This window comes from Scardinius erythrophthalmus (assembly GCF_964197995.2).
Source record: "Scardinius erythrophthalmus genome assembly, chromosome: 2".
In the NCBI taxonomy this organism is placed as follows: domain Eukaryota; kingdom Metazoa; phylum Chordata; class Actinopteri; order Cypriniformes; family Leuciscidae; genus Scardinius; species Scardinius erythrophthalmus.
Window position 1 is genome coordinate 38,205,236 of NC_138222.1, and position 25,563 is coordinate 38,230,798.

A 25,563-nucleotide genomic window follows, 5' to 3' on the forward strand; every position below is an offset into this window, starting at 1 on the left:
TTGTTGTGTTTTCTGTACGAGTTTGTGTTGGGCATCTGTTGAACAGAGAGTTGACTGAGTTCACTGAGAGCCTGACCGAGCCTGAAAGCAAGTGACAAGCAGACAGCCTTACTTACAGACATAAGGTTAATTATAACCTCACACCAAATGTGCTAAAGCATTGTGGTCAGACTACTGGTAATGTGTATAGGCCTACATGCATGAGTTAAAGCGGATGTGCAAGCATTACTGTGCATTTCCATATTGGGACTTTACAGTGTCTTAAAATATATTTCAAAGCTAATGCTCTGCTTGTTGATTCCTGAGAAGGTTGCCATTCAATTTCAATGATTATTGAATGTTTATCAAATATAACTTTATCTGTCCTGTCAAGATCATTTTTGTAGTTTGCCTCTTTTATCTACAACACTCATATTGTTTTAATATTATTAAATATTATTATTATATTATTCAAATCTCAATAAAAGACTCAATATTACATTTTGGAATTTGCATTGGCCACAGAGGCTAAATGTAAATCCGATTGTGCAAAAAGTCAGTTGTGCTGAACATGTATGGATCTGTGCATGCATACTGTATGTGTGTCTGTGTAATTTTAGTAATAATAATGTTGCTATTATTGTGATAGCCAATATTTTCTTCTCTCCTACTTTAAAAGAAACGCACAATCGCTCCATAAGACAATGGAGAACTGCTAGATCACTTATGCTTAATTTGAGAAGCACATGGACCCTCTCTGACCCTTGACTTGTTCTCCACCCTTCTCTCTCGCTAATGTTGGAGATCTATAGAGTAGAGGCTATAGTTAAACATTCAACTGTGTGTGTGTGTGTCTAGGATGTTCTTCTCTGATATTCCCTGAGTTTTTCCCACCCCTGTCCCATTAGTTGCACACTCCCTTCCTCCTGTGGAGATTTTCTGGAGTGTACCATCCTAATATCCACACAGGCGATGTCTTTTCCACTGAATGGAATTTGGTGCACTTTCAGGGAGTGACTTCCTGAGCTTACCTTTGTTTTTTTGTCTTACACTTACACACAGTTGTCTGCAAATTTTGAAGTTACTTTATTGCTAAAAAGAATACATTTTTTACTTTATCTCAATTGAAAACGAACAAACTATTTATTTTTTTACTTAAAGTTCCACTGTCATAACAAGGGCATTTCACAGTTTTCCTTTCATAACGTGTTCTGTGACGTTTAGTGCTGGACAGATCGACCTCTACTATGAAGATGCTCTGCTCTGTGGAAACTTTATGTTATCTGTTTGGTAACCATGGCAATTTCAGTTAGGACCTCATTTAGGATAGGAAAAGGGTATTACAGAAGCACCCTAAGAACCCTAAGAAAAAAATCCTAAAAACTCTCTTAACTTTAGGACAACCCCACTGGTGTCATAACTTCAAAATTATTTGTGAAATTAATTATTACTGTAAAAATCACATAATAATAGCCCTGTCTAAGAATGGTGTCACATGTATTAATGATACAAGATCAAGAACAGCGATGTTTGATGGTGGAAAGACTTTGTGAACACCCAAATGATGTGCTGCACTTTGACGACAAAACAAATAATTACAGACTCAAATAAAAGGATTAGGAAAAGCACCACTTATTTTGTTTCTCCATTCTCCAGTTTTTCCATTTTACTTCACAGCAGCTGTTTGCTTGTCACATTGTAACAGACCTGAGAGTTGATTACCGAACTCGATGGAGGGGCTTTAAGAGTTCCTAACTACAAATAAGATGAGATTTTATAAGATAAAAATCCTAAATTAACATGTCAGATCTTAACTTAAAAGAACCGTATGTAAGATTGTGGCCAAAACTGGTACTGCAATCACTTTAAAATTACTGTAGAGCGGTGTATCCCCTCCCCCTCCCCCCCGACTCGAGGTTGCCAGCTAGGATGCAGTATCCAGCAGGAACGTAGGCTGCTACAAGGAGCTTCCAATGGCAAGTGACGAGTCTCCTATACAAATCCTTGTTTTATTTCAGACTTTGTCACAACGTATTTCAGATTCATAACGAGGTCTTTTAGGTTTCGTAACGTTAGACATTTTTTATCCGACACGTTTGTAGCTACAGCTGTGGTAACTAGAGCAGAGCTGGCAACCCGGATGCCGAAACACTACTGACTTCGTGAGTCGTGATAGGTGGAGGGTGGGGCATCAGGCCAAAACACAACATGACAACATCAACATCAGTTGAGGGCTGCAACTTCACTTTTAAATGACAATATCCTGGCCGGACTACTGTTGTCAGTGATATAAGTATTTGAAATGAACATGATTTCTTAATGTCTAGTGACATATCAGGGCCATTTTATGATTAATTGAAATACATTTCTTACATACGGTTCCTTTAAGTTTCTGTAATATGCCCCCTGTACCTGTACAAAGGTAGGGTAGGTCATTTTGGAGAAGCTAGCAATAGCGAGCTAGCTTTGAAAGCATGAGAACCCACCCTCCCTTCAGATCATCTCCAAAGCTACGCCTCCTCCAAAACACATGAACGTACACAGCCAGAGCAGAGTTTGCAAAGTGTCACAAGAAAAGACATGATGTTAAATAACCTCATGTCTCAAAGCACATAGCATTACAGTAATAATGAACATAAACAACTTACAGAGCTCTTACTTGTACCACCTGACTGCTGCACATTAATTTCGGTGTTGATTGTGTTGATAAACACATAAATCCTAGTCCAAGTTGATGACGTGACATATCTGTGCGAACTGAGTGCGCGGAGACGTGGAAATACATAAGTTGACAAGGAGGTAGGACATCATTGGACAAACATTTTTTGGTCCTGAGACTTCCACAGAAGATATATGTACATGTTTTAATATTTAGACCACTTCTATTATAGATTGTTAATAGGATGTGAAGAGAGTTTCAACCAGTATAACGAAAAGTTTTTTTTTTTTAAATTGCCTACCCTACCTTTAAGGATTGATGACCACTGAATCCCTTCATCTCATTGATGTTTTTATAGGCAATTACACAAAATCAATCTGTCCAGTAATGTAATCACCAAACCAATAACAGACGAAGTGATGCCACGCTGCTCTTTAAAGGCATTAGTGGGATATTTAATATGGTATGGTTGATTGTTATTGTGTTTCATTTTTGAGTGCTGTGGTCTTGACAGACAGGGTCCATCTGCTGAAATCTGACCACACCACACATATGACAAACAAACAATCTTTAGAGAGAGAGAGAGAGAGAGGGAGAGGGAGAGGGTGATTGTAGTACGGTGACAGCATCACAGACATCTGTTGTATTAAATGTTAAGCAAACAGTCCATGTAGTGTGATCACAGCTACCACAAAAGGTTACTGACTGTCACTTGGAAGGTCAAAACTACTTCCCCTCAGTGCAGTCTGCTGCAGTCCTGGCTTTGTGGGCAGTGAAGCATGTGCTGTTTGATCTATTTTAGATTTTGTCTATTTGAGTTGCTTAACAGCTCTGTGTTAAAACAAGATCTCACACTTCTGTGTTCAAGCTGTGTGGAGGAGTTGTAGAGTTTGCAGCCATCTCTTAAAAAGGTGGTCAGCTGGAGTCAAATTCTAAACACTTCAGTGTCATCAAGCGATTAATAGGGTATCCTGTGTGTGTGTGTGTGTGTGTGTGTGTGTGTGTGTGTGTGTGTACACTACAGGCTTGGCTATACTTGTGAAGGACAAATGTTCTCACTTATATAGTGAAATAACTGACTAGTGAGGACATTTTACTGCTCATCACGAGTTTAAAAGGCTTATAAATTGACCTTTTTTTATTTATTTAAATCTAGTGTTTTGCACATGTTTCTGTGATGGCTAGGATGAGGGGTAGGGGTTGGGTTGAGGCCATAGAAAATATTAACCTGATATAAAATCAATGGAAGTCTATTTAATGTCCTTACTAATATAGTGAAGCAAGCACACGTGTGTGTGTGTGTGTGTGTGTGTGTGTGTGTGTGTGTGTGTGTGTGTGTGTGTGTGTGTGTGTGTTGCTTTGAAGTCTTCTGTGCCTCTTTTGGGATATCCTTCTTCAGTAATATCTGACAAAGAAAGAGAATTGTATTTCAGTAAGATTGGATAGGAGTTCAGCACCAAGGGTTAGATCATGTACTGATCGCCCATTTGTTCAGCTGAACTACAAACAAGTATGCTGCACCTGATTTAGCAAAACATTGAAGTGTTATTGTGGAATCCATGTTTTGGTACACCTTCTCAAGGATTCTACCGTATTTTCTCTGATGTGATGACCACAAGCTACTGCAGTTTTATTTTAGATGCCTGAAATTCTCAGTAACGGTTTACTGCGTAAAAGGTCTATGGCGTAAGAGACTTTAATATGAAGCCGAATACTTCAAAGAGTTCATCAGATTTTGAGATTACACAAGGTCATGGCAGATCTTCTTTGGCCTGTGAGAGATGAAGAGGTTATTTAATTTGCCACGTCTGATCCTCTCATATAAAGCACACTTGAGCTGATAAAAAAAGCATATCTGTTGTCTTTGTTATGGTGTCTTTCCTGTAATCCCTTTCTTATTCTCTCATTTTGTTTTTCCTCCCTCCCTCTTTACCCTCATCTGCTGGACCGCACCAGTCTGATTAATTGTTCCATATATCCTCTGCCTATCCCCTCCCTCAACCCCTCAAAAAAACGTTTCTCCCACAGGCACAAAAGCTTGCATTTAAGCAAACAGTAGTTGATAACAGCAAAAATATTACGAGTATAATATAAAGCGGAGGAGCGGCATCCGTGTGTCACATGCATTCTGAACATTCTTTCGCAGTGTGTGATCGCTCGTAGCACTGATGTAATGTTTTGTCTAGCCTTGTCTTCTCGTTTTTTCCACCGTCTCTCCTTCACACGCGCTCTCATCCTGAGATGCAGAGGTGTGGACATTATCCCTGCGCAGTGTGGACTGTGTGGAAGTTCTCCCGCTCTTGACCCTTTTGACACTCTTGTGTCTTTGTCCTAAAAGATGTGACACTTGAAGCTCTTTCTGAAGATCATTTGCCGTTGAAAGGTATTTCAGGTGCTAATGTGAAGCATTGTATAGTGTGTGTCGCCGCAGTGTTTTTTGTATGGATTCCGTTCATCTTAATCCCTTATTAAACACCGATTATTGCATGTTTTTGCGATATTTTGCATTTGTTATTATGTATATATGGGATTGAGCATGCCAGATTTGGGTGTATTTGTAATAGTGTTTGTGAATGGGTTTTGAGATGGGATTCTCTTTCCTAAATGGTGTGTTATGAAGAGACTAAACCTGTTGTCCACAATGCATATTTTTCCTTTCTTTTTGTTAAAGGGATGGTTAATTCTAAAAAGGATAAAACTGCCATCTTTTTTCACAGTTTTGCACGCCCATTGACTTCCATTGTATGGAAAAAAACGGTTGAATCGGTCTTCAAACATCTTCTCTTGTGCTCTGCAGAAGAAAGAAAAACATATACATTTGTGAACGACATGAGAGTGAGTAAATGATAACAATAGTCTTTAGTCAGAGTATAGCGCCATATTTTATGTTTGACAGGCATGAAATCGAGGCTGAGAGGGGTAGAAGTACAGTTTGTTCAATAGATCATTCTGTAGTTTCATAGCATTTCAGTTGTTCAGATGACAAAATGTCATAAAAAAAAGAAAAAAACCTCAATAAAGCTGTTTTGACAGTTGTTCGTGTTGAAAATTTTGTGATCAGGTCATTTATACCTTCTATTCCTCAGAGACTTGTTTTCATCTACATAAAATTCAATATGGTGTCTGCCCTGACTAATGTCTGTTGTTGGGCGAATCATCCCTTTAAATCATCCTTTTTTGGGGCTAAACTTGTCCTGTCTTTGTTAAAGGGATAGTTCACCCAAAATGAAAATGATGTCATCATTTACTCACTTAGTTTGGACCCCATTGACTTCCATAATATGGACAAAAACGGTTGAAACATATTTAGAATTTCTTCTCTTGTGTTCCACAGAAAAAGAAAAAAATATGTTTGGAAAAACATTTGGTGTGTTTACTCTGTAGATGGATTTCCACCGATATAAGCGACTGGAGACATCAAGTATAGATGGAGAACAGAAACGAAGAATTACGCTCCTTGAATGGTGGGGGAGCCTATGTAGGTTTGAAAGCACCTGAAGGCCAGTGTTTGTAAGAGTCCAGGTGTTCAGGTCTGATGTAACATGTCTGAGACACACTTGTCTTTGTTCTGTGACAAGTGAATTGGGGAGCTCGAGAAAACGACAGTCCTTCTTCATTGAAACCTCTCAGAAAAGGTTAATTGTTGTTTGAAGCGACGTACCTCACTGCTCTGCCGCCTATACTGCACTGCCTTCAGCCCTGTAGTTAGGGAAATGAGTCATGGTTGCTAAGGAAATGGGTTGGTGTGTGGTTAGATTGAGTAGACATCTAAGGTTGTCTTTGATGAGAGTTTCTCTGCTCAGAAAATGGTGGATTCTGTCTTCTGCTTTTGTGTGTGCTGTGTGTTTCTTTGACTTATGAATCTACTGCCCACTCACTCTGACTGCCTTTATCAGCACAAAATCATCTCTGTCTTTATGCAACATCTTTCACGTCATCATCATTATGACTAAACGTGCAGGTGTGTAACTTAAAATGGTTGAAGTGTGTTTTGAAGGTTACGTTTTTCATAACGTGAGTTTGGGAGATTTTGTCATGGTGACGTTTCGCAGTGGTTTTACAGCAGCTGTCGTTAAAGACCTGTTGCTCTTAATGGAATTGACATTTTAATTGACATTTTAATTTGAGATCATACTGGTAGAGGTCATGTATGTGTGTGGGAATGAGAGAGAGTGAACAAAAAAAGGGTGTTAAATGGGGGGGGGGGGTGATTAATGTACAAGATAGCTATTTTCACTAGCTATTAATCAACCTTTCGACTTCCCTCTCAGTCATACAATCATAACAGTCACAGATTTCTTACCTAAAGGCTGAGCTGATACAGTATGTTTGTGAATGTTTGTGAACTACTTGTTCACAGACAGAATGTCTGTGTGTGACGTGTTTAGATGAATTGTTTAGCAGCATATTCCTGGTTACAATCTGATTTTTGTGTGTGTTCCAGTGTCCTTCCACCATGGAAAAGGGGAGTGAATCACAATATCGTGCAGGGAGCTACACAGACATACACACTCTGCGTAAATGTTCCTGCATAGCTCCGCACAGATGTACACACCTGAAAAAACACACACACGTTTAGTTGAAACAGTGTAATAAAACACCGGGGCACCAGTTTCTGATACAACGGCTTTCATTGTCATGAAAGAGAAAAAGGAGAGAATGAAAACGAATGATGCATGTAGTGAGACAGAGAATGAGCTTTACTCTGAACAGCACTTAGTTCATGCTGAAACAGAATATCCTGTCGTTTTGTTTCCTACCAAACAGACAGTATGGATATGTATTTTATGTATATTGTATATTATACATTTTTCTAGATTTTTCCTTAGAGTACCGGTTGGGATCAGTATGTTTTTGTTTTTGTTTTTTTAAAAGAAGTGTATACTTTTATTCAGAAAGGATACATCAAATTTTACATTTTAAAATAAATGCTATTCTATTCATTAAAGAATCCTGAAAAAAAAGTATTACAGTTTCCAAAAAAAATTGAGCAGGATAACTGGTTTCAACATTGATAATGATACATTTTTAGGTGACGTAGTTACATTGTACTTACTCAAATAAGTACAAAGTAATATCAATTAACTACCTGTACTTAGTTGGGTTACAGTTAGGGCTAGGTTTAGGGTTAGTTACTTTGCATAATTTACTATCATTACTACTATAGTAAGTACATGAAGTAATGAGTAACTTTGTCACCTTAAAATAAAGTGTTACCATGTATCTTAAACCAGCTAAATTATATTAGTTGACAAGTATTCCGGCAACCCACAGAGTAGTCTATTTTGAAAAAAAAAAAAAAAAACCTCATTAGTTTTGCCCGTCCCTAGTATTAGGAGCCCTGTTAATCGAACATAGAAAAACATTAGGCTCAGACCTTGAGAATCTGTCTGAGGATATTTAGGAAGCAGAAATGAGAATCAACATGTAGAAAGACAGACAGTGAGATGAGTCAGCCATTTAGTCCTGATGGCGGCTCCTAATGAAAGAGAAAGACCAGATCGCCGGTAGTTACATCACATGTAATTACATGCGCAGTAATCAGATATTGGAGGTGTGGAATGGTTGGGTGCACTGACTCTAACCTCAGATGGAGGATAATAATGCCCTCCTGTGCAACATTTACCTGAACTAAACATCACATCGCCCCAGCTAATGATATTCTGCAGAGAGTGAGTGAATGTTTATTTGTAATTCACTAGTCTGACCTGGTTGGGTGTGCAGATCCTTTCAGCAGTCTGTCATCATGCATTCAAGTCGGAAACATAACATGTCATGGAGGTAGTCTAAACAAAACAAAATAATTATATTCTGAATCTGAACAATAAACCCAGCCCAGATAACTACAGCTGAATTAAAAATGAAATAAGCATTTATGTCTACAACTTATACAGTAGGGTAAACGTACCTATTAAGCTCAAGTACCCATTAAGCACAATCCCATCTTGGAGCTCAGATTATAAAAAGAATGAGCAATGTATTATCCTATTTGATGTATTAACCAATTGATGTGTTTGTTACTATATACCTCCTGTAATTTTAAACCAATCATACCATTGCACACTGAGATATGTGTGTCCATGTGTTCACACTGTCTGGCGGCTATTTTGAAAGCTGTCTGAAAACTTTCACCAGAAGAGGAGCCCCTCAAATGTGCATTTTTTATATGTTTAAACATTTATTTTGAAGAAGTACGTCTTCTTATTGCAAAATTAAGAGATTAATGTTTAGACTTTTGCATATTATAACCTGGAACCTGGATGTGGGAAATAATTACAGTTAGATCTAAAGGATAGTTTTAGCAACATAGCCCAGATGCTACGAACATAGCTAGCTTACTAGCTGTATAAGATTGTGTGCTACATTAATATATTACTTCACAGGCATTAATGGCTTGTACTTTTAAATCCATAATATTATAATTTTACATTTTATTGATAGTCTGTGGTTTTAAACTGCTGTAATTTTTAAAGAATTCATATTATTGTTAGGTGAGCTTAAAGGGTGCACTACTATGACAATCACACAGCTTCAGTGTGACATCAATTAGAAAAAGCATAATTTCATAGATATTGTCAATTATAGTTGTTCATATTAAAATTGGTATAAACTTAATACATTACCTAGATTATTAATTTAGCTAAATATTTTCCTTTAAATTTAATTTAATATTTATTAATTAAAAATTGTTTTTGCTCCAATTAAGCACAGTGTGTGCTCCCTTTAAGCTCATCCACATTGAACGTCCATGTAAATACTTCATAATCAGAATTTAAATATTAGCTGATGGTTGTCACTGTTAATCTTCAAAAAAATTATTAATAAATTACTTTCACAGTCGTAAGATGACAAAAGCTAGACGAAACTATAGTGTATGCCCAAAAATGAAAGAGGCATGTCATCTATACAAAGAAAGAGCCATCAGAAACCTGTCGTATCTGTCCAAGAAGTTTGGAGTAGACAGGAAAGCTCTGACCCAGAGAGTTAAAGGGATACTCCACTTTTTTTTGGAAATAAGCTCATTTTACAACTCCCCCAGAGTTAAACAGTTGAGTTTTACCATTTTCGAATCCATTCAGCCGATCTCCGGGTCTGGCGGTACCACTTTTAGCATAGCTTAGCATAGATAGATCATTAAATCAGACAAGACCATTAGCATCTCTCTCAAAAAAAATGACCAAAGAGTTTCGATATTTTTCCTATTTAAAACTTGACTCTTCTGTGTTACATCGTGTACTAAGACCGACGGAAAATTAAAAGTTGCGATTTTGAGAGTATAGTTCCTAGCCATATCAGCCTAGAAAATCACAACTTTACATTTTCCGTCGGTCTTAGTACACGATGTAACTACAGAAGAGTCAAGTTTTAAATAGGATAAATATCGAAACTCTCTGGTCATTTTTTTGAGAGAGATGCTAATGGTCCTGTCCGGTTTAATTAATTATGCTAAAAGTATACTGCCAGACCCGGAGATCGGCTGAATGGATTCGAAAACGGTAAAACTCAACTGTTTAACTCTGGGGGAGTTGTAAAATGAGCCTATTTCCAAAAAAAAAGTGGAGTATCCCTTTAAGGAGCACATTGGTTTGTTTTGTTATTTGATTTTTCAATATGTGTTACCAGAACGTGGACTAGTCTAGATGTTGCAATGAGTTTGAATGGCACGTCACTATGAATAGGATAGGCTACCTGATCAAATTGAATGCCTTGTTGCTTGATTTTAGTGTTCTGTTTTTTTGTGATTGACTCTGTGCCTTCAAATAAAACTTTTTTCAATTATTCCTTAAAAAGGTTGTTTAAAATAAACAAGAATTTTTAATAAAACTTGTTGTGAGCTTATTGGGAACAGGGGTGTGCTTAAAGGGTACAAAACGTACCCATTAAGCACAGCCAGACTTTTTATATTTAATGATGTACATCTTAATTGAAATACTTTTGTCATTTAAAATAAAATGAAATATTATAGTGTGAGAGATTAATATTTTATTTTAAAATAACTTCTTGTACTAAAACCAATATCTTGTGCACTAAAAATGTCTCAATGTAGATTTTAGTGAGCTTAATAGGTACGTTTACCCTAAATGGTATCACACAACTAAATGTAAAACAAACCGTGAAAGTTGAGTGATTAACACAAGTAGCTACAGACTTGTTTTTTTTCTATTTATAGATTATAGATAAGATATATGATATTATCAATATTATAGATCAGTGTTTCCACCATGTTTCGCATAGACACGTGTGTTGTGCATCACTCGTAAATATGACTTGAGAGGCGGTTTTGAACACATGTACAATTTCCAACTATGAAACTTGTATTTTTGGTAATTGTAAAATAAATAAATAAATAAATAGAAAAGGTTATATTAATTTTGAGGTAGGCCAAGTAATACATTTAACAGTGTTAAATTATTAGTCTTTTTAAAGATTAAATTTAAGTGAGCATTAGATGAATGCAATGGTAATCTAAATGTAGAAATAGAGGAAATGAACATGTACAATAAAATATCCAATATTTACCAATATATATAAACTAGGGATGGGCATGATTAATCGACGATCAATAATTGATCGTTAAGAATTTCGTCGATCACGTTTATTTGTTCTCGATTAATCATGCAGGTTGCGTTGCGTAGTGTGAGTCTTGAAGCAATGGAATTCATTTTAGCGCGGAGGTAGGCTACCTGTGCATCCCGGCAACGTCATTCCCCTCAGAGCGGGTGTTTTCGGCGGCTGGACTGGCTGTCACCAGGTTGCGGTCGCATCTGATCCCAGATCATGTCAACATGCTTATCTTTCTCAACAGAAATCAGTGGACTGGTGCAGAAGTTCTATGGGAACTTCATGCGTTTTCTCAGATCGGATAGCTATCTGATTTATCAAAACGATTCCATTTACACCTGGTCACATAAATGTGTTTTTGCAAAACGGATATAAATCCGATCTTGAATTCCCGCGCTACATGCATATTTAAATTGTTGCACGTCCGAAAGCAACTGATATGAGCTGCATTTTATTGATCATCAGCGGAAATTTCTAAATCAAAGACGGCAACAAGATATTGCGGCAACAGCCCTGGTAAGATCATTTCGGTTCTTTACTTTTAATGAAGATGATTGTGTGTTGATGAATTACTTTCACTTTGATTTGCGATAGTTTGCACGTTGGCTTGATGAATAGATGCTCATCTGTGGTGATGCGTGTTGCAGTAGCGTCGTCATATCTGGCTATAACCAGAGCCGGATTAACGCAAAGGCAAACTAGGCACGTGCCTAGGGCCCGATTGGCGGGATGGGGCCCAGACAGAGGGACAAAAAAAAAAAAAAAATGTACAAATGTCCTATCTACAATTTATTTCAATATTTATTTATTAACTAAAAATAGTGACGATGTTTATCTTAACCATAGACTGTTACATTACTACAGTTAAACCAATTAATGTGTCCGTTACAAAGCGGGTGCCGGCTTCTGAAAGTATGTGTAAAGAACGCATCCATCAGGTGCTGCGAGGCAAAAGCCTAATAAGCACACAAAGAAGCACATCTCATACAGCATGGATGTGTTAGTTGTCGTCATCTATTTTGGAGTGATTGCAATGTATTCTAAATATAAACTTGTACTGTAGATCAGCGTCATTTCTGGAAAAATCATTCACCGCTTTATTACGAGTTTAAAAGAGCGCGAGCGTAACGTGCCCAAGACGCGACGCTTTGAATTTGCGCGTACAATGAATAACATCGCGTCGGGAGCTGACTAGTAAAAAAGCTACACAATTAAAAGACAAGACGTCTGTATTCTAAGTTAAAAAGCCAACACACTACAACATTTTTAAATGTTTCAAATAAAGGATCTCATATCTATGGGTCTATCTTCTAAATTCTGCTGATGATTAGATTCCTGACATTACGCCAATAATATCACTTTATATATTTTTTTCTGCTCAGTAGCGATCGTGTCTTTCTCTTCCACTTGATTTGTGTATAGCATATTTAAGGTAGCAATGCAATATAAAATCACTTATGCTCATCTACTGAAGTGGGATTCTGGAACTGTGAATAAATTGAATAAAACAGCAAAATAACAACAACAACAATAACATCTTCATTAAACAAAAAAGAGATTACCTTAGATAAAGTTTGATTAATATGTACATACAGTACCGGTAAAAGTCTGGACCCATTACTATTTTTAATGTTTTTGAAAGAAGTTTATTATTATGCTCTACAAGCCTGCATTTATTTGATCAAAAATACAGAGAAAAAAAAACAGGAATATTCAGCAAGGATGTGTTAAATATATAAAAAGTGACAGTGAAGACTTTTTTAAAACAACTTTTTAATAATCAAAGATCCTGAAAAAAAGTATCACAGGTTATAAAATAAATATTAAGCACCATTTCTAACATAATAAATCAGAATGATCACGTGGCACTAAATTCAGCTTTGCATCACAGAAATATAAAGTATAGTAAAATAGAAAACCATTATTTTAAATTTTAACTATTTTCACTATATTATTTTTCTGTATTTTTGATCAAATAAATCCAGGCTTGATGAGCATAAGAGACTTCTTTCAAAAACATTAAAAATAGTAATGTGTCCAAACTTATGTACTGTGTAAGTAAAAATATACTGCTTTTAAAATTAAATGTTGTATAAATAAAAAGGTTAGGAATCATATTTGTTTCAAGTGTTTTTTTATTGGGGGTGGGGGGCCTCCAACATGAATTTTGCCTAGGGCCTCCTAATGTCTAGAACCGGCCCTGGCTATAACATGATATAGCCTAGGCCTATAAAACGCTCTCACATGTTTATTTCTTAGCATTTTTGGGATAAGTCAAATTTACATAGTGATATCAACAACCAGATGCATTTACACTTGTCCAGTTTCGTCTGGAATGCGTCTCAGATCTCCTCCTGAAGTGGTTTGAGCGATCGGGTTTAAATCCGTCTCGAATGCGTTTCGGAGGGCATTTACATTTGGTCTTTTCACGGATAGCTATCCGATCACAGAAAACGGATGAAGTGGCCATGGGTCTCTGTTCAAGAACGCCGGCTCGCAGCTGCAGGTTCCGCTGTTTTAGAGCACCGCAAGGCATCTTCAAGTCTAACGTTACCGAACGTCCAGTTTCACTGCCACAAGTTGATCTTCTTGTAATAAAGATCTCATCGAGGACAAACAAACTGTATTTTTGTATTTACATTGCATTTTTAATTTATAAAAAGTTAAAGAAATAATGAATTTCAATATAAAAATATTAATGATTAATCGATAGTCGATCGTTAATTCTCCCGACGATCGACTAAGAAAATTTAATCGAATGCCCATCCCTAATATAAACAATGTAACAAATATTTGTGATTTATATGTTTATACAGTAGCTGTCATTGTATGCTACTGAGAGCAGATTTGTGTAAATCTTACAGCAGAATAAACAGATTTTCTTGATGTGAAGCTACATGAAGTCATTTTAAACGCTATAGTCTGTTTCCCATTTATGTTCAGTTAGTATCATATGTTTATAGCATTTATGGCTGCTCTAGTGTGTCTGTATTGCTAAACTAATTTAACTCGTGGGATGAAATGTGATGCCGTAAAAAGATTGGCAACACTTAATGTGAGAGTTATAACACTCCATCCTGATAAGGCAATATGCTGAAATCGACTATTTTGCCACCTACTGCAACATCAAACATTTCACTCATCCTTGTGTGCTCTCAGGAAATACAGTCTTATCTTTCTTTGACATCAGGCGTAGTCATTGAATAATAGTTTCATTGAACCTAGGTTTGTTTTGTAGACTGATCCACAGCTACAGGAAATGGATTTAGGTACAAATTCAAGTCTAATAGCAAGCTGAGGCTAATTTGCTTTTCTATTCACTAAGGCAGCTTCTATTTATGGGACATTGAGCTTTAAAAATAATGCATTGAATGTAGGGTTGGGAATCAAAAATGTATTCCAATCAAGTGCAAGAAGAGTCGAAAGAGAACACTATTTTGCACCCGCGTGCTGTTTGGGTGTGTGAGCACGGAGAGCCGCCTCTCATTTACACTCGCCCACATAAATGGGGATATAAATCCGATCTTAAGTTCCCATGCTATATGCAAATTTAACGGAGTTCACATCAGTGAAATCAACAGATATGAGCTGCATTTTATTTATTTATCATCAGGTAATTTCAAGATCGAAGACCGCAATAGGAAAGAGAGCAGCATCAGCACTCGTAAGACCATTTAGTCTCACTACTTTTAATGAAGATGATTGTTTTTTGAGCGTCTGCGACTTACTGTCTGTTTTATTTGCTGCAGTTTGCGAGTTGGCTTGCTGAAGAGATACACAGATTAATCTGCGGTGATGCGTGTTGCGGTAGCACCGTAATATCTGGCTATAATATGTAATATGGCCTATAACACGATCTCACACGTTTATTTTCTAACATTTTGGGAGGAGTAAAGTTTACATACGTGGTTTCAACAACCAGATGCATTTAGACTTCTCCAGTTTCGTCTGGAATGCGGCCCAGACCACGTCCTGATGTGGTTTGAGTGATCCGGAATTAAATACGTCTCGAATGCGTTTCGTAGGGCATTTACACCTGGTCTTTTCATGATCGGATAGCTATCCGATCAGAGAAAACGCATGAAGTGACCAGGTGTAAACACGCCCATATAGTGCTCGAATAATGTATTGAGTTCTCTTTCTTGTCATCTTGCACCTGAATGGACAAATATACACAAAATTATTTTAAAATATCTTCCTAAACTGTCAGTTTTTTCTTAAGTGAACATAAACAGTTGAGAAAGAAAATGCATGTGTAACAGTATATTGCATCTGTGCAGCTCTTAAAGGGTTAGTTCATCCACAATTTACTCACCCTCAAGCCATTCTAGTTGTATATGACTTTCTTCTTTCAGCCAAACAAAATTGAAGTTATTTAAAAAAAAAAAATCCTGGCACTTCCAAGCTTTATAATGGGAGTGAATCACGCCTGAGATTTTGAAGCCCCCCAAAAAATCACGATTCGTTTCAGGGTTTTTTTCAGTATTTTGAGCAAACAATACAGGCAGTACCGTGTTCAAAAGGTCCTTGTACCTTTGGATAACTTATTTTCTCGTTTTTGTCTTCAAAACGTAAAAACGAAGAAACCGCTCATTTTATCACATATTCGACCCTTCTCATCATGCACATAAAAATTCATGTGGGTTTTTTCTTATTTTTATTTTCGATTTCATCATACTTTGTTCTAATTCACCAATTGGAAACACAATAAAACCAAAATAGATAAACAGCTTGAATATTCAATCTCTACATGGGCGGAATTAAACGACCCGTTCCGCTGATTGGTCAACCTTATCAACTTTAATCGATACTAGTCTGCACTTCACATCAATGTAGCCTAAATCCATTTTTTCTGCACTGTCCAGCACTTACGAAAATTAACCAGTTTTACTACAGATACCATGTTTAAACTATAGTTAGAGTAGCAAAACCATGGTTAATTTGTGCTTACCATGGTTTAACTATATTAACCATGTTTTTTTGGTTTTATTTGTAGTAAATCATGGTTAATATTACGGTTAGTGCATCACGCAGCTTTTCCTCACAGATTTTAATTGTTGGTCAGTTAAATAAAACAGACAGTGTTCCAAATATGTAGGCTTGGGGTAGTTGTGTGTAAAGATGTGAAGTAAATTAATATTAATGAGATAAAGTAATATATCACAGCGCATTGGTGCTATGTATACACAGAAGAAAGCCCTGTCTGTTCTGCCCCGGTACGGTTTGTGTCAAGCCATTAGTTAGCCTGGTTTTTTGATGAGAAAGACATTAAATGTAGTTGCAATAAATTGTTTAATAATCCGTGCAACTCTAGCAGTGGATGACTATTACTTTGTTGCGCGGAACTGAGGATCAACTGATGCTGCCACGGTTTTATGTTTGGTTGACCAATCAACGGAAAGGGGCATTTAATTCCCACCCATGTAGAGATCGAATATTCAAGCTGTTTATTAATTTGGTTTTATTTTGTTTCCTTTTGGCGAATTAGAACAAAGTGTGTGCAGTAACATGGCGATATTTGCTATCATGCACGCTGCTTGTGGATGCAGTCAGACATACATGCTCGATTTTAATGTTATTTTAAGGTGGGGTGGAATTAAATGAGTGGCAATGCATTTTGTTTGTGTACCCCTTATGTCACCTTACATACCCCAGTTTGGGAACCAGTTTGTAGGTGAACGCAAAGGTGTGGTCATTATAAAAACTCACACTCACACACACTACGTTTCCACCCACAGCAACACTACCAGGATTCCTTTGTAGCTTGACCTTGTCGTCTCACGGCAGGGTTGCTATTGTCTGTGTTTCCGAAAGATAACAGTGATGTCTCTTTATGAGAGTGATGATGGAATATCTTTTCTTCAAAAAGACAATTTCACTCTGCAGGGAGCCATTTACCACACCTCATCTGGGAGTCCAGAGAGAGAGAGAGAGATAAAGAGAGAGAGCGAACACAAAGAGAGTTGAGGCAGAGTTGATCTCTTGATAAAAATTAGTATACAGTGCATTCTGTAAAGTCATCATAAAATGATGTAGACCCTACTGCCTCTCGTGTGGTTCGTGTGACGCACTTTGTTATTGTGTAAACAGTAATAAAGGGACCTGCAGTATATTGTTACTTTCCAGAACACGTTCCACAGATTTCAGTCAGTTTTGTCAGGCCAGTGCATTTATGTAAGTTCTGAGTGTCATAAGCTGAACATTGCTTGGCATTTGTGATATTATAGACACAGTCTGTTGAAACAAATAGCACATAAACAATGATACATTTTCATGTTTTTATTGAACGCACTGTGTAAACATTCACAGTGCAGGGTGGAAAAAGAGTGTGAATCCTTAGATTTATTAACTAGCTGACCCTGCAGTCCAGTTAAATAACCCACACCAGACGTTCACGTTGATTGCAGATCAGGAAGGATTTTGCTTGTAGTTTTGCAAGTCGCAGTGTCCACCTTATTTAGCAATGTGGAAGTAAGCTATTTTCTGTGCGAGACTTCTGATTCAATAGCCACTAAAGGCAAGTAACCAAGAATAACAAAGTGCTGTAAACATTAAAACTATTTGTGTTACAAACAAACCAATGTGTTAATGATTGAATTAAAATGATATGATAAGCAGTCTGTGATATCAGGCAGCATAACGGACTGTCTTTGCACAGCTAAAGTAGCTGGAAGCAGATGACACTGGAAGTTTTGCACATTCAAGTTCTAAATGGCTGTGCCTGCTCTTAGGTTGAAAATAAGGTGGATAAACAAATCTCTAAAAGTCTCAAAATCTCTTCTGTTTGATGTTTTTGTATTATTGCACAGTATCCGAGCATAAGATTTACGGTTTCAGTCAGACCAAAGTGTTTACATGAGATTTTTAAAGAGTCAAATTATTGCTTTAGTACAACTGAAAATGAACTTTTATTATGCATGTGTATTTACTGTCAGGTGCACAACAGATTTGTTGACCTTTCACTAAAGAGTCAGGAACACGAGTTAAGACTGATGTCGGATAGATGTTGTTTAATGTAGTTTCTGCTCTATAGACCAAATTGTCCCCAAAATGACATTGTAGTTGTCCTGGGTGATACCGAACTAAAATCATACCTCAGTATTGGGCGACTATGACGTCAAAGGGTATCAAACACCGCCTCCGCAGAAGAAGATCAACGCCAAATTCAACACTGCCTGTTTAGCCCCGCCCACCGATTTGCGCATTAAATGAAACTCATGAAATGAAATGAATTTATAACATTTACATATAAGGATATAACCCTGTGATGTAAGCCATGTGATGAGGAAAACAGGTCTCAAATGCATAAAACCACACACATCTGATATGTGAATATTGATATTCTGATATTGAAGGCAATGCGCTTTAAACTACATGCTTGTATGTTAGTTGAAGCTCTTATACAGCATGTCTCATGTCTCAATATACTGCCCAGCTCCACTTTGTAGCAGAACACTGGATTGTCATGCTGTTAATGAGTGAAGAACCGAGAGAAGAATTTCAACAACAACGTGAGACAGAATTCATTTAGTGCCCAAGTTGAGGATGTGCCTTTGACTGTCTCCACTTCCTGTGTACACTACAAACAGCAGCCGTGATTAGCCAAACCAGTCTCGGATAGCATCTGACTAATCAAATCACCCCCCAACCCAATGTCATCTAAGTCTTCCTCATCAGTGCTAATTCAATATGCTTCATATGTGGGGATATATTCACTTTGAGGGCGAGTAGTACCTGTGGCACAAAGACACCATTGTTTAAGTGGACTTGCTTTTCTCAATACTACAATTATTATTATTAAAGGAGTGATGAACTGAGAAATCAAATTTTCCTTGAGCTTTTGACTTAAAAGAGATCATCATACTATAAGAATATCCTGTGGGCGACTATGACGTCAAAGGGTATCAAACACCGCCTCTGCAGAAGAAGATCAACGCCTACTTCAACACTGCCTGTTTAGCCCCGCCCACCGATTCGCGCATTAAATGAAACTCATTATAATAATATGCAAACTGTTATCCAGTCATAGCAGTGAGTATAATTACTTAAGCAGGTAGTAAAAGATAAAAGTCAATAGTTGCACAGCTATGGTAATAAATGACAGATTGCAAAGGTAAACAGATTAAATCCTTATGGAGGTACCTTGCTGCTAAATCAGTTATGATGTGTGAAGAAGCAGATAATAATTTATGAAGTATAAATAATATGCAGTAAACATTTAATTAGTCTATTGCAATAGCCACAGTGTATGATTCCTCACAACAAAACTAGCCTGTTCAGATGGTTTTGTGCTGTGTGTAGGCAGTGATCTACTCAGTGCTCAATGCTTACACTTCTGTTTATATATATACATACATACATACATACATGTATATACAAAATTTATCTTTGGCAGCACAGCAATAAATTACATTTGAAATAGAAATGGAAAACAGAATTTTTTTAATTATTTTTTTTATAATAGAAAACATTTATTTTAAATAATAATTACTATAATAATGACAATATGTGATGTGATAAACCTAAGATTTATGTATTAGTTAAATTTCAGTTATTTTCAAGTGAATTACAAGCCAAAAAAAATGGCACATCCAATATGCATGTCTTCTGCTCTTTCTAGGTAAAGAAAAAAGTATTCAAAGTGAACAGCATATCTTTTACTAAGGGTGTGTTCACACTTGGCAGGTCTGGTTCAATTAAAACAAACTCTGGTGTGATTACTTTGTTAGTGCGGTTCCTTTTAAGTGTGAATGCTGCCATCTGAACCCTGGTGTGCACCAAGCAAGCAGACCAAGACTGCTGAAAAGATGGGTCTCGGTCCACTTGAATTATGAACACATTACGACCCTAAAAAGGTCAGAATGCTGAATCGTACCTGTTTTTTCTCGTCATAGGAGCTATACGCTGCCCGTTACAGTTTGGCGTCAGAAATGCCGTCTCCTTGCAGTAGATCTTTGTTTGTGTGAACACACTAAGTGACATTGTTTAAGAAGTATTTCCAGAATTAATGGAAATCAAATGGAAATCTTAACAGGGCCCTCATCTTGTTTGCTTTGTTCATCCTATGCAGATGATGTCATTGGTGCACGCAGCTACCAGAAGATAATCATGGGCCTAGCATTTGCTCTTTGCATTTCCATAAACATTACAGATGAATATCTGTACATTAAAATCATTAAAATCATATCACAGTCACTGTAACCCTAATAATTAGCATATTATCATAATTTCAGCATTGTAAAACAAAAAATCAGTGGATGGTGCAGCCCTACTGTGGGTGATGGAATGGACTACAAAAAAGGAAATGCAAAATAGAGGATGACGAGTGTAAATAGTACATTTTCTAACTAGTTTTGCTGGATTAAGGCAGAGAACGGGGCTTTTATTTGTTGGAAGGCCACTGTCCTAAGTTTGACCATGGACAACACCATCTCTCACATAGAGCTCTTGAAAATTCACATTTAGATTGCTCAGATTTGGACTCACATACTTCCCCCTGCCCGTCTTCTCTTTGCTCTATCACATGTTTTTCCACAGAAGCGCAAATAAAAGATGAGTGTGAGAGTGTCACGATCGCCAGTCCACCTGCTAAACAGTATCTGTTAACAATATTCAAAATATGTTTTGTCATACAGGTTTGGAAAGACATGGGAGTGAGTAAATGATGACGGGTGAGAGAATTCAGCATTGCAATGATATTTGATTGGATAGTATGAGAAGTGATTGAAATCTCAGTGTTCTCTAATAATGCAATCTGCATCTGTCTATTAACAAGTTTGTAAATATTTTTCCAACGTGTAATCTATGAATGACATAATGGACATGCAAAAAAAATAAGTATATCAACCAATCATGTTTAGGTGAGGTGAACGTAATTGCTTCCTTGATGAAATGAATTCCTGTATTGTTAATAGTGATGAGTAGCATGCATGAGTCGTGAAACCTTACTGTATCACTGATCTGTGCTGCAGACTGCTGTGCTGTTCATTATATGTAGCTGCATAAAGTTTGACCCCCGACCCCGAGGAGACGGGCTGATTATAGTGCTGTCCGGGTTCATACAAAGTGCGTAATTTATGAAGTATTGAATTTGGAAAACCCTTGAAAACAGCCATATTTATGGAAAGTGCTTTAATTATTGAAAGACAATATATATGAAATTAGTGTTTAATTTTTTCGATAAAACACAATACAGTTTTTTCAATATAGCTATAGAGCCATTTACATGGCTATGCGCGTGATATTACTCATATATTTCCAAGAATATAATACAGCTTTCATTCTTCAGGTCAGTCATAAATTCATAAGGGGTTTTTGAATGAGGAAATATCTCTGTCATAGTATCCTTTCAATGGTTAAAGGGGTCATATAATGCCATTTTTGTACAAGCTAATATGATTCTTTAGGGTCTAAATTAAAAGTTTGTAATATACTTTTAATTAAAAAATCTCATTAGTATTGTAAGAAAACACTAATTTTGCCTGGTCAAAAACAGCTCTGTTTTCAGCACGCCATTTAAGTGCATGTGTCTTTAAATGATAATATGCTTTGCTCACCCCGCCCCTCTGTTCTGTGTGTACACCGTTTGTAATACAATAACACAATAGCCATAACGCGTTGTTCATTATAAACGTGGGATTATGAATTATATTGAGAACGTCGTACATAGAAAACATGCCGTAATGTACCCTGAGTGTAAACAGCCGCATTCATCGTGAAGCGTGCAGCAAGCGATTTGCAAATATTAATATAAATATTAATATAAAGGTTAATAAAACGTTACACTCACTTCTTCTTCTGGAGGTGCAGCAGGAACACGAATAGTTGGTACCGATCCTTTTTTCAGGAGCAGCTTCTTAGCAGACTATGATAAAAGACAGCTCGCTCACGAGCAAGGGCGGGTCTGTGTTGAAACACTGCTGTCAATCAACAATCGTGGGAACGGCTTGATTTGAGACAGGGGAAAACATATAAGAAGATTAAAAAAAAAACACTGGATGGATTTTTATCATTTTATGATGGTTGTGTACAGGCACTGCCAACACACATTTCAGTACAATCAACTTGTAAAAGTGCATGTACCATTACATGATCCCTTTAAGGTGATTTAGCGCTGGACAATGGATTGATCTCTCTGAAGTCAAGCGTCAGATTCAGCTTTAACCAGGGGCCGCTTTGCTTGTTGCACTTTTTTGTACCATTTTGTTTCATTAGTATACTCTTATTTATCTATTTACCCTTTTTTTGTATTATTTGTAAGATAAAGATATTGTTTGATAAGTGTGATCTCTGATTGTAGTCCTTGAAAACCAAACAAATAGTGCTTGAAAAGTACTTGAATGTCCTGGAATTAATTAGACAGTATCTGTACGAACCCTGTGCTGTGCTTGCGTCATGTTTAGGGTCAGATCATTGTGTAGGTTCAGATCTTCACCACTCTTCGCTGTGCTTTGCAGGATCTACAGCAGCAGCCAGGAGGATTTGACCCTCCCTGTTTCCGCATGGAGAGACTGTTCACTCTCATTCCTTCTGTCTCTCCCACCCTCTCTCTGTCTTTCTTTCGGTTATTGCCCAGTTGGATTGTTCCTTTGCCATGGTAACTTTAGTTTGGGAATATAAAGGCTGCTTGTTGGCTTGGGTGCATTTGTCTGGGAGAGTGAGAGACTGACACGGTGCTGTCATTCAGGTCTTTAATGACCCTCAACAAAGAGATAATCGTGGAGCATCCCAGCTCTCTCTCTCTCTCTCTCTCTCTCTCTCTCTCTCTCTCTCTCTCTCTCTCTCTCTCTCTCTCTCTCTCTCTCTCTCTCTCTCTCTCTCTCTCTCTCTCTCTCTCTCTCTCTCTCTCTCTCTCTCTCTCTCTCTCTCTTTGCTGTTTTTTGTGCTTCTGTCCTTTGACTTTCTGCTCTTTTAATAGAGTTAAGAGGATATTTCTAATACTTCTTTGGTAATCCAATGAATTTACAGGAAATGACAATTTATTTATTTTTCAGTGCTATTATCAGTGATCAGTGTTGTCAGCAATACGTCAGCACAGCCGGGTTTAGCATCATTTGAAACACTCTTGATGGCTTGGTGTGTTTCATGGTGTGTGTGTGTGTGTGTGTGTGTGCATTCAGATGTGAAGCTGTTGCTTACGCTTCCATGATCGTTTGGTTGCCCTCCTCAAACAATAATAACCTGCAATGAGAAATCATGACCTTTGGATGCAGCTTATTTGCAGAGACTCTTCTGCTCTTCTTTCCTCCACCTGAATGAGGATGTAGTGATGCAGATTGTTTTCCGGCACATTCAGATCAGGGATGGGTTATGATGATGACGACGATAAACTGATCAACTTTATGTCCAACAACCAAACAGTAGATAAAGGAGGTCAACTAGTGTATCTATTTTTCACTAGTCTCTTATGCTCACCAAGGCTTATTTGATAATAATTGCAGTATAAACTGTAATATTGTGAAATATAAATACAATTTAAAATAACTGTTTTATATTTATATATATATTTTAAAATGTAATCTATTCCTGTGATGAAAGCTGAATTTTCAGCATCATTACTCCAGTCTTCAGTGTCACATGATCCTTCAGAAATCATTCTAATATGTTAATTTGCTGCTCAAGAAACATTTATTATTACTTCTTATTTTTTGTTGAAAACAGTTGCTGGAAACTGGAATGATTTTTTGTTAGGATTCTTTTATTAATAGAAAGTTAACAAAAAATAGCAATTATTTGAAATGGAAATCTTTTGTAACATTACACATTTCTTTACTGTCACTTTTTATTAACTTAATTCACACATGCTAAATAAAAGTATTAATTACTTTAAAACAAATGTGGTGTATGTACAGTATGTATTTTACCTAATTGTTGTGCTGTGCTGACAGCATCTTGTTGCTTTCCCGCTTTCAGAAAAATGAAGTGTCTATTTTTAAGATATATATATTTTTTATTGTCAGCATAAAATAGTGTACCATTTAAAAGCATTACACAACTCCCTGCACTGAGGACAGAGTTCACATAATATGTGTCCAGTGTTTTTCTTTGTAAAGCTCGGCTCGTCTCGTCTCAGTCTAAGTGTAGCTGAGGTTTGGCCGAGGATGTCATGGACAGCAGCCATCTGCATTAGGCTCAATAATGAAGAGAGAACTGAATCCACACAAATGTTGAACTCTACCCAAAAGCCTTTTCACAGGCACAGAGAGCCGCCAGTGTGGGAATGACAGAACAGAGCAGCGTTTACTGAGATCAAAGGGTTTGACCTGAAAGTGTGCTCTCTAAACTTGATGCATGATTCGACAGCTTTTGAAACAAACCCAAGTTAGTTTCCAAATGAAAAGCTCCTTAATTTCAAGGTTTCTTTGCTTTCAAGTTACAGGTAGTCAGAATGACTATAGTAGGTGTCATATTAGTGCAATCATTGTAGTATATCTAACAAATTACTCTCTCTATTTTCTGTGTGTGACAGGAATTTTTGGACTCTGGAAGAATCCGTAATTGCATTGCATCGCCTTTCATCAAACTTACACACACAGTGGTACCCTGAAGCCCTCTCCAACAGGACCAGGAGGCACCAGAGTGACGTGAAAAGTACAAAAAGAAGGATCATAAAGGACATGCACAGAATGGTGCTGTGGAGGGTAGAGCTGAAGTGTTCTGCACTGGAATGACCTCCCACACACTCTCACGTGGTTTCTATGGGAATTTCAGCATAGCCGTACTCTGCTGGATGGGAGGAGGTGTATTTCTGTGGCATCTCATCGCTCTGCTCTGATAGGCCAGTAATATTCAGCCTCTGCACTGCCGTTGGTCAGTATGCCAGCAAAAGGGAAGTACTTGCTGAATGAGCAGAAGTTGAAACAGGAAGCACTGTACAGGAAATTTTCTGGCATTAGCCAATACCAGCCATTCGTTCTGTTGCTGGGACTGAGCATGCTCACTTGTGTCTCACTTCTAGTGCTCTTCTTCAGCCTGAAACTGGTGAGATGCCACATTCATGCAAATGCACTCATACAGTATACACCAGGGGTAGGCAAGTTTGTTCCTAGAGAGCCATTGTCCTACAGAGTTTGACTCACACCCTGGAAAAAACCTCTCCTGCCTATAGCCTTTAGGCTACGTCTACATTAATCCGGATACATTTGAAAACAGCGTTTTCGTGGAAAACGCCTGAAAACGCTAAATTCACTTTACTGCGCATGCGTAAAACCTCACAAAAACTCACTGCGATGATACAGACGGAAAAATAAATAATAAAGTTATCGCAAAATTCTTCTGACAGGATAATTTTATTTAGCAAAATATCTCACCATTCACTGATGCGTCAAGGTCGCAATTAGTCACCGTATGTTTGGTCTAAAACG

The 25,563-nt window shown here is 37.3% G+C and overlaps 1 protein-coding gene across 2 annotated transcripts in view; it reads left to right on the forward strand.

Annotated features, from left to right (window-relative positions):
- The window catches only part of adcy7 (adenylate cyclase 7), a 54,508-nt gene that overhangs the window by 2,305 nt on the left and 26,640 nt on the right, over window positions 1-25,563 (forward strand). For both annotated transcript variants that reach the window (XM_081393733.1, XM_081393732.1), the window contains exon 2: window positions 24,669-25,180. In XM_081393733.1, the coding sequence (XP_081249859.1) occupies window positions 25,016-25,180 (165 nt within the window). In that variant the 5' untranslated portion in view covers window positions 24,669-25,015. The remainder of the gene's footprint in view (window positions 1-24,668; window positions 25,181-25,563) is intronic.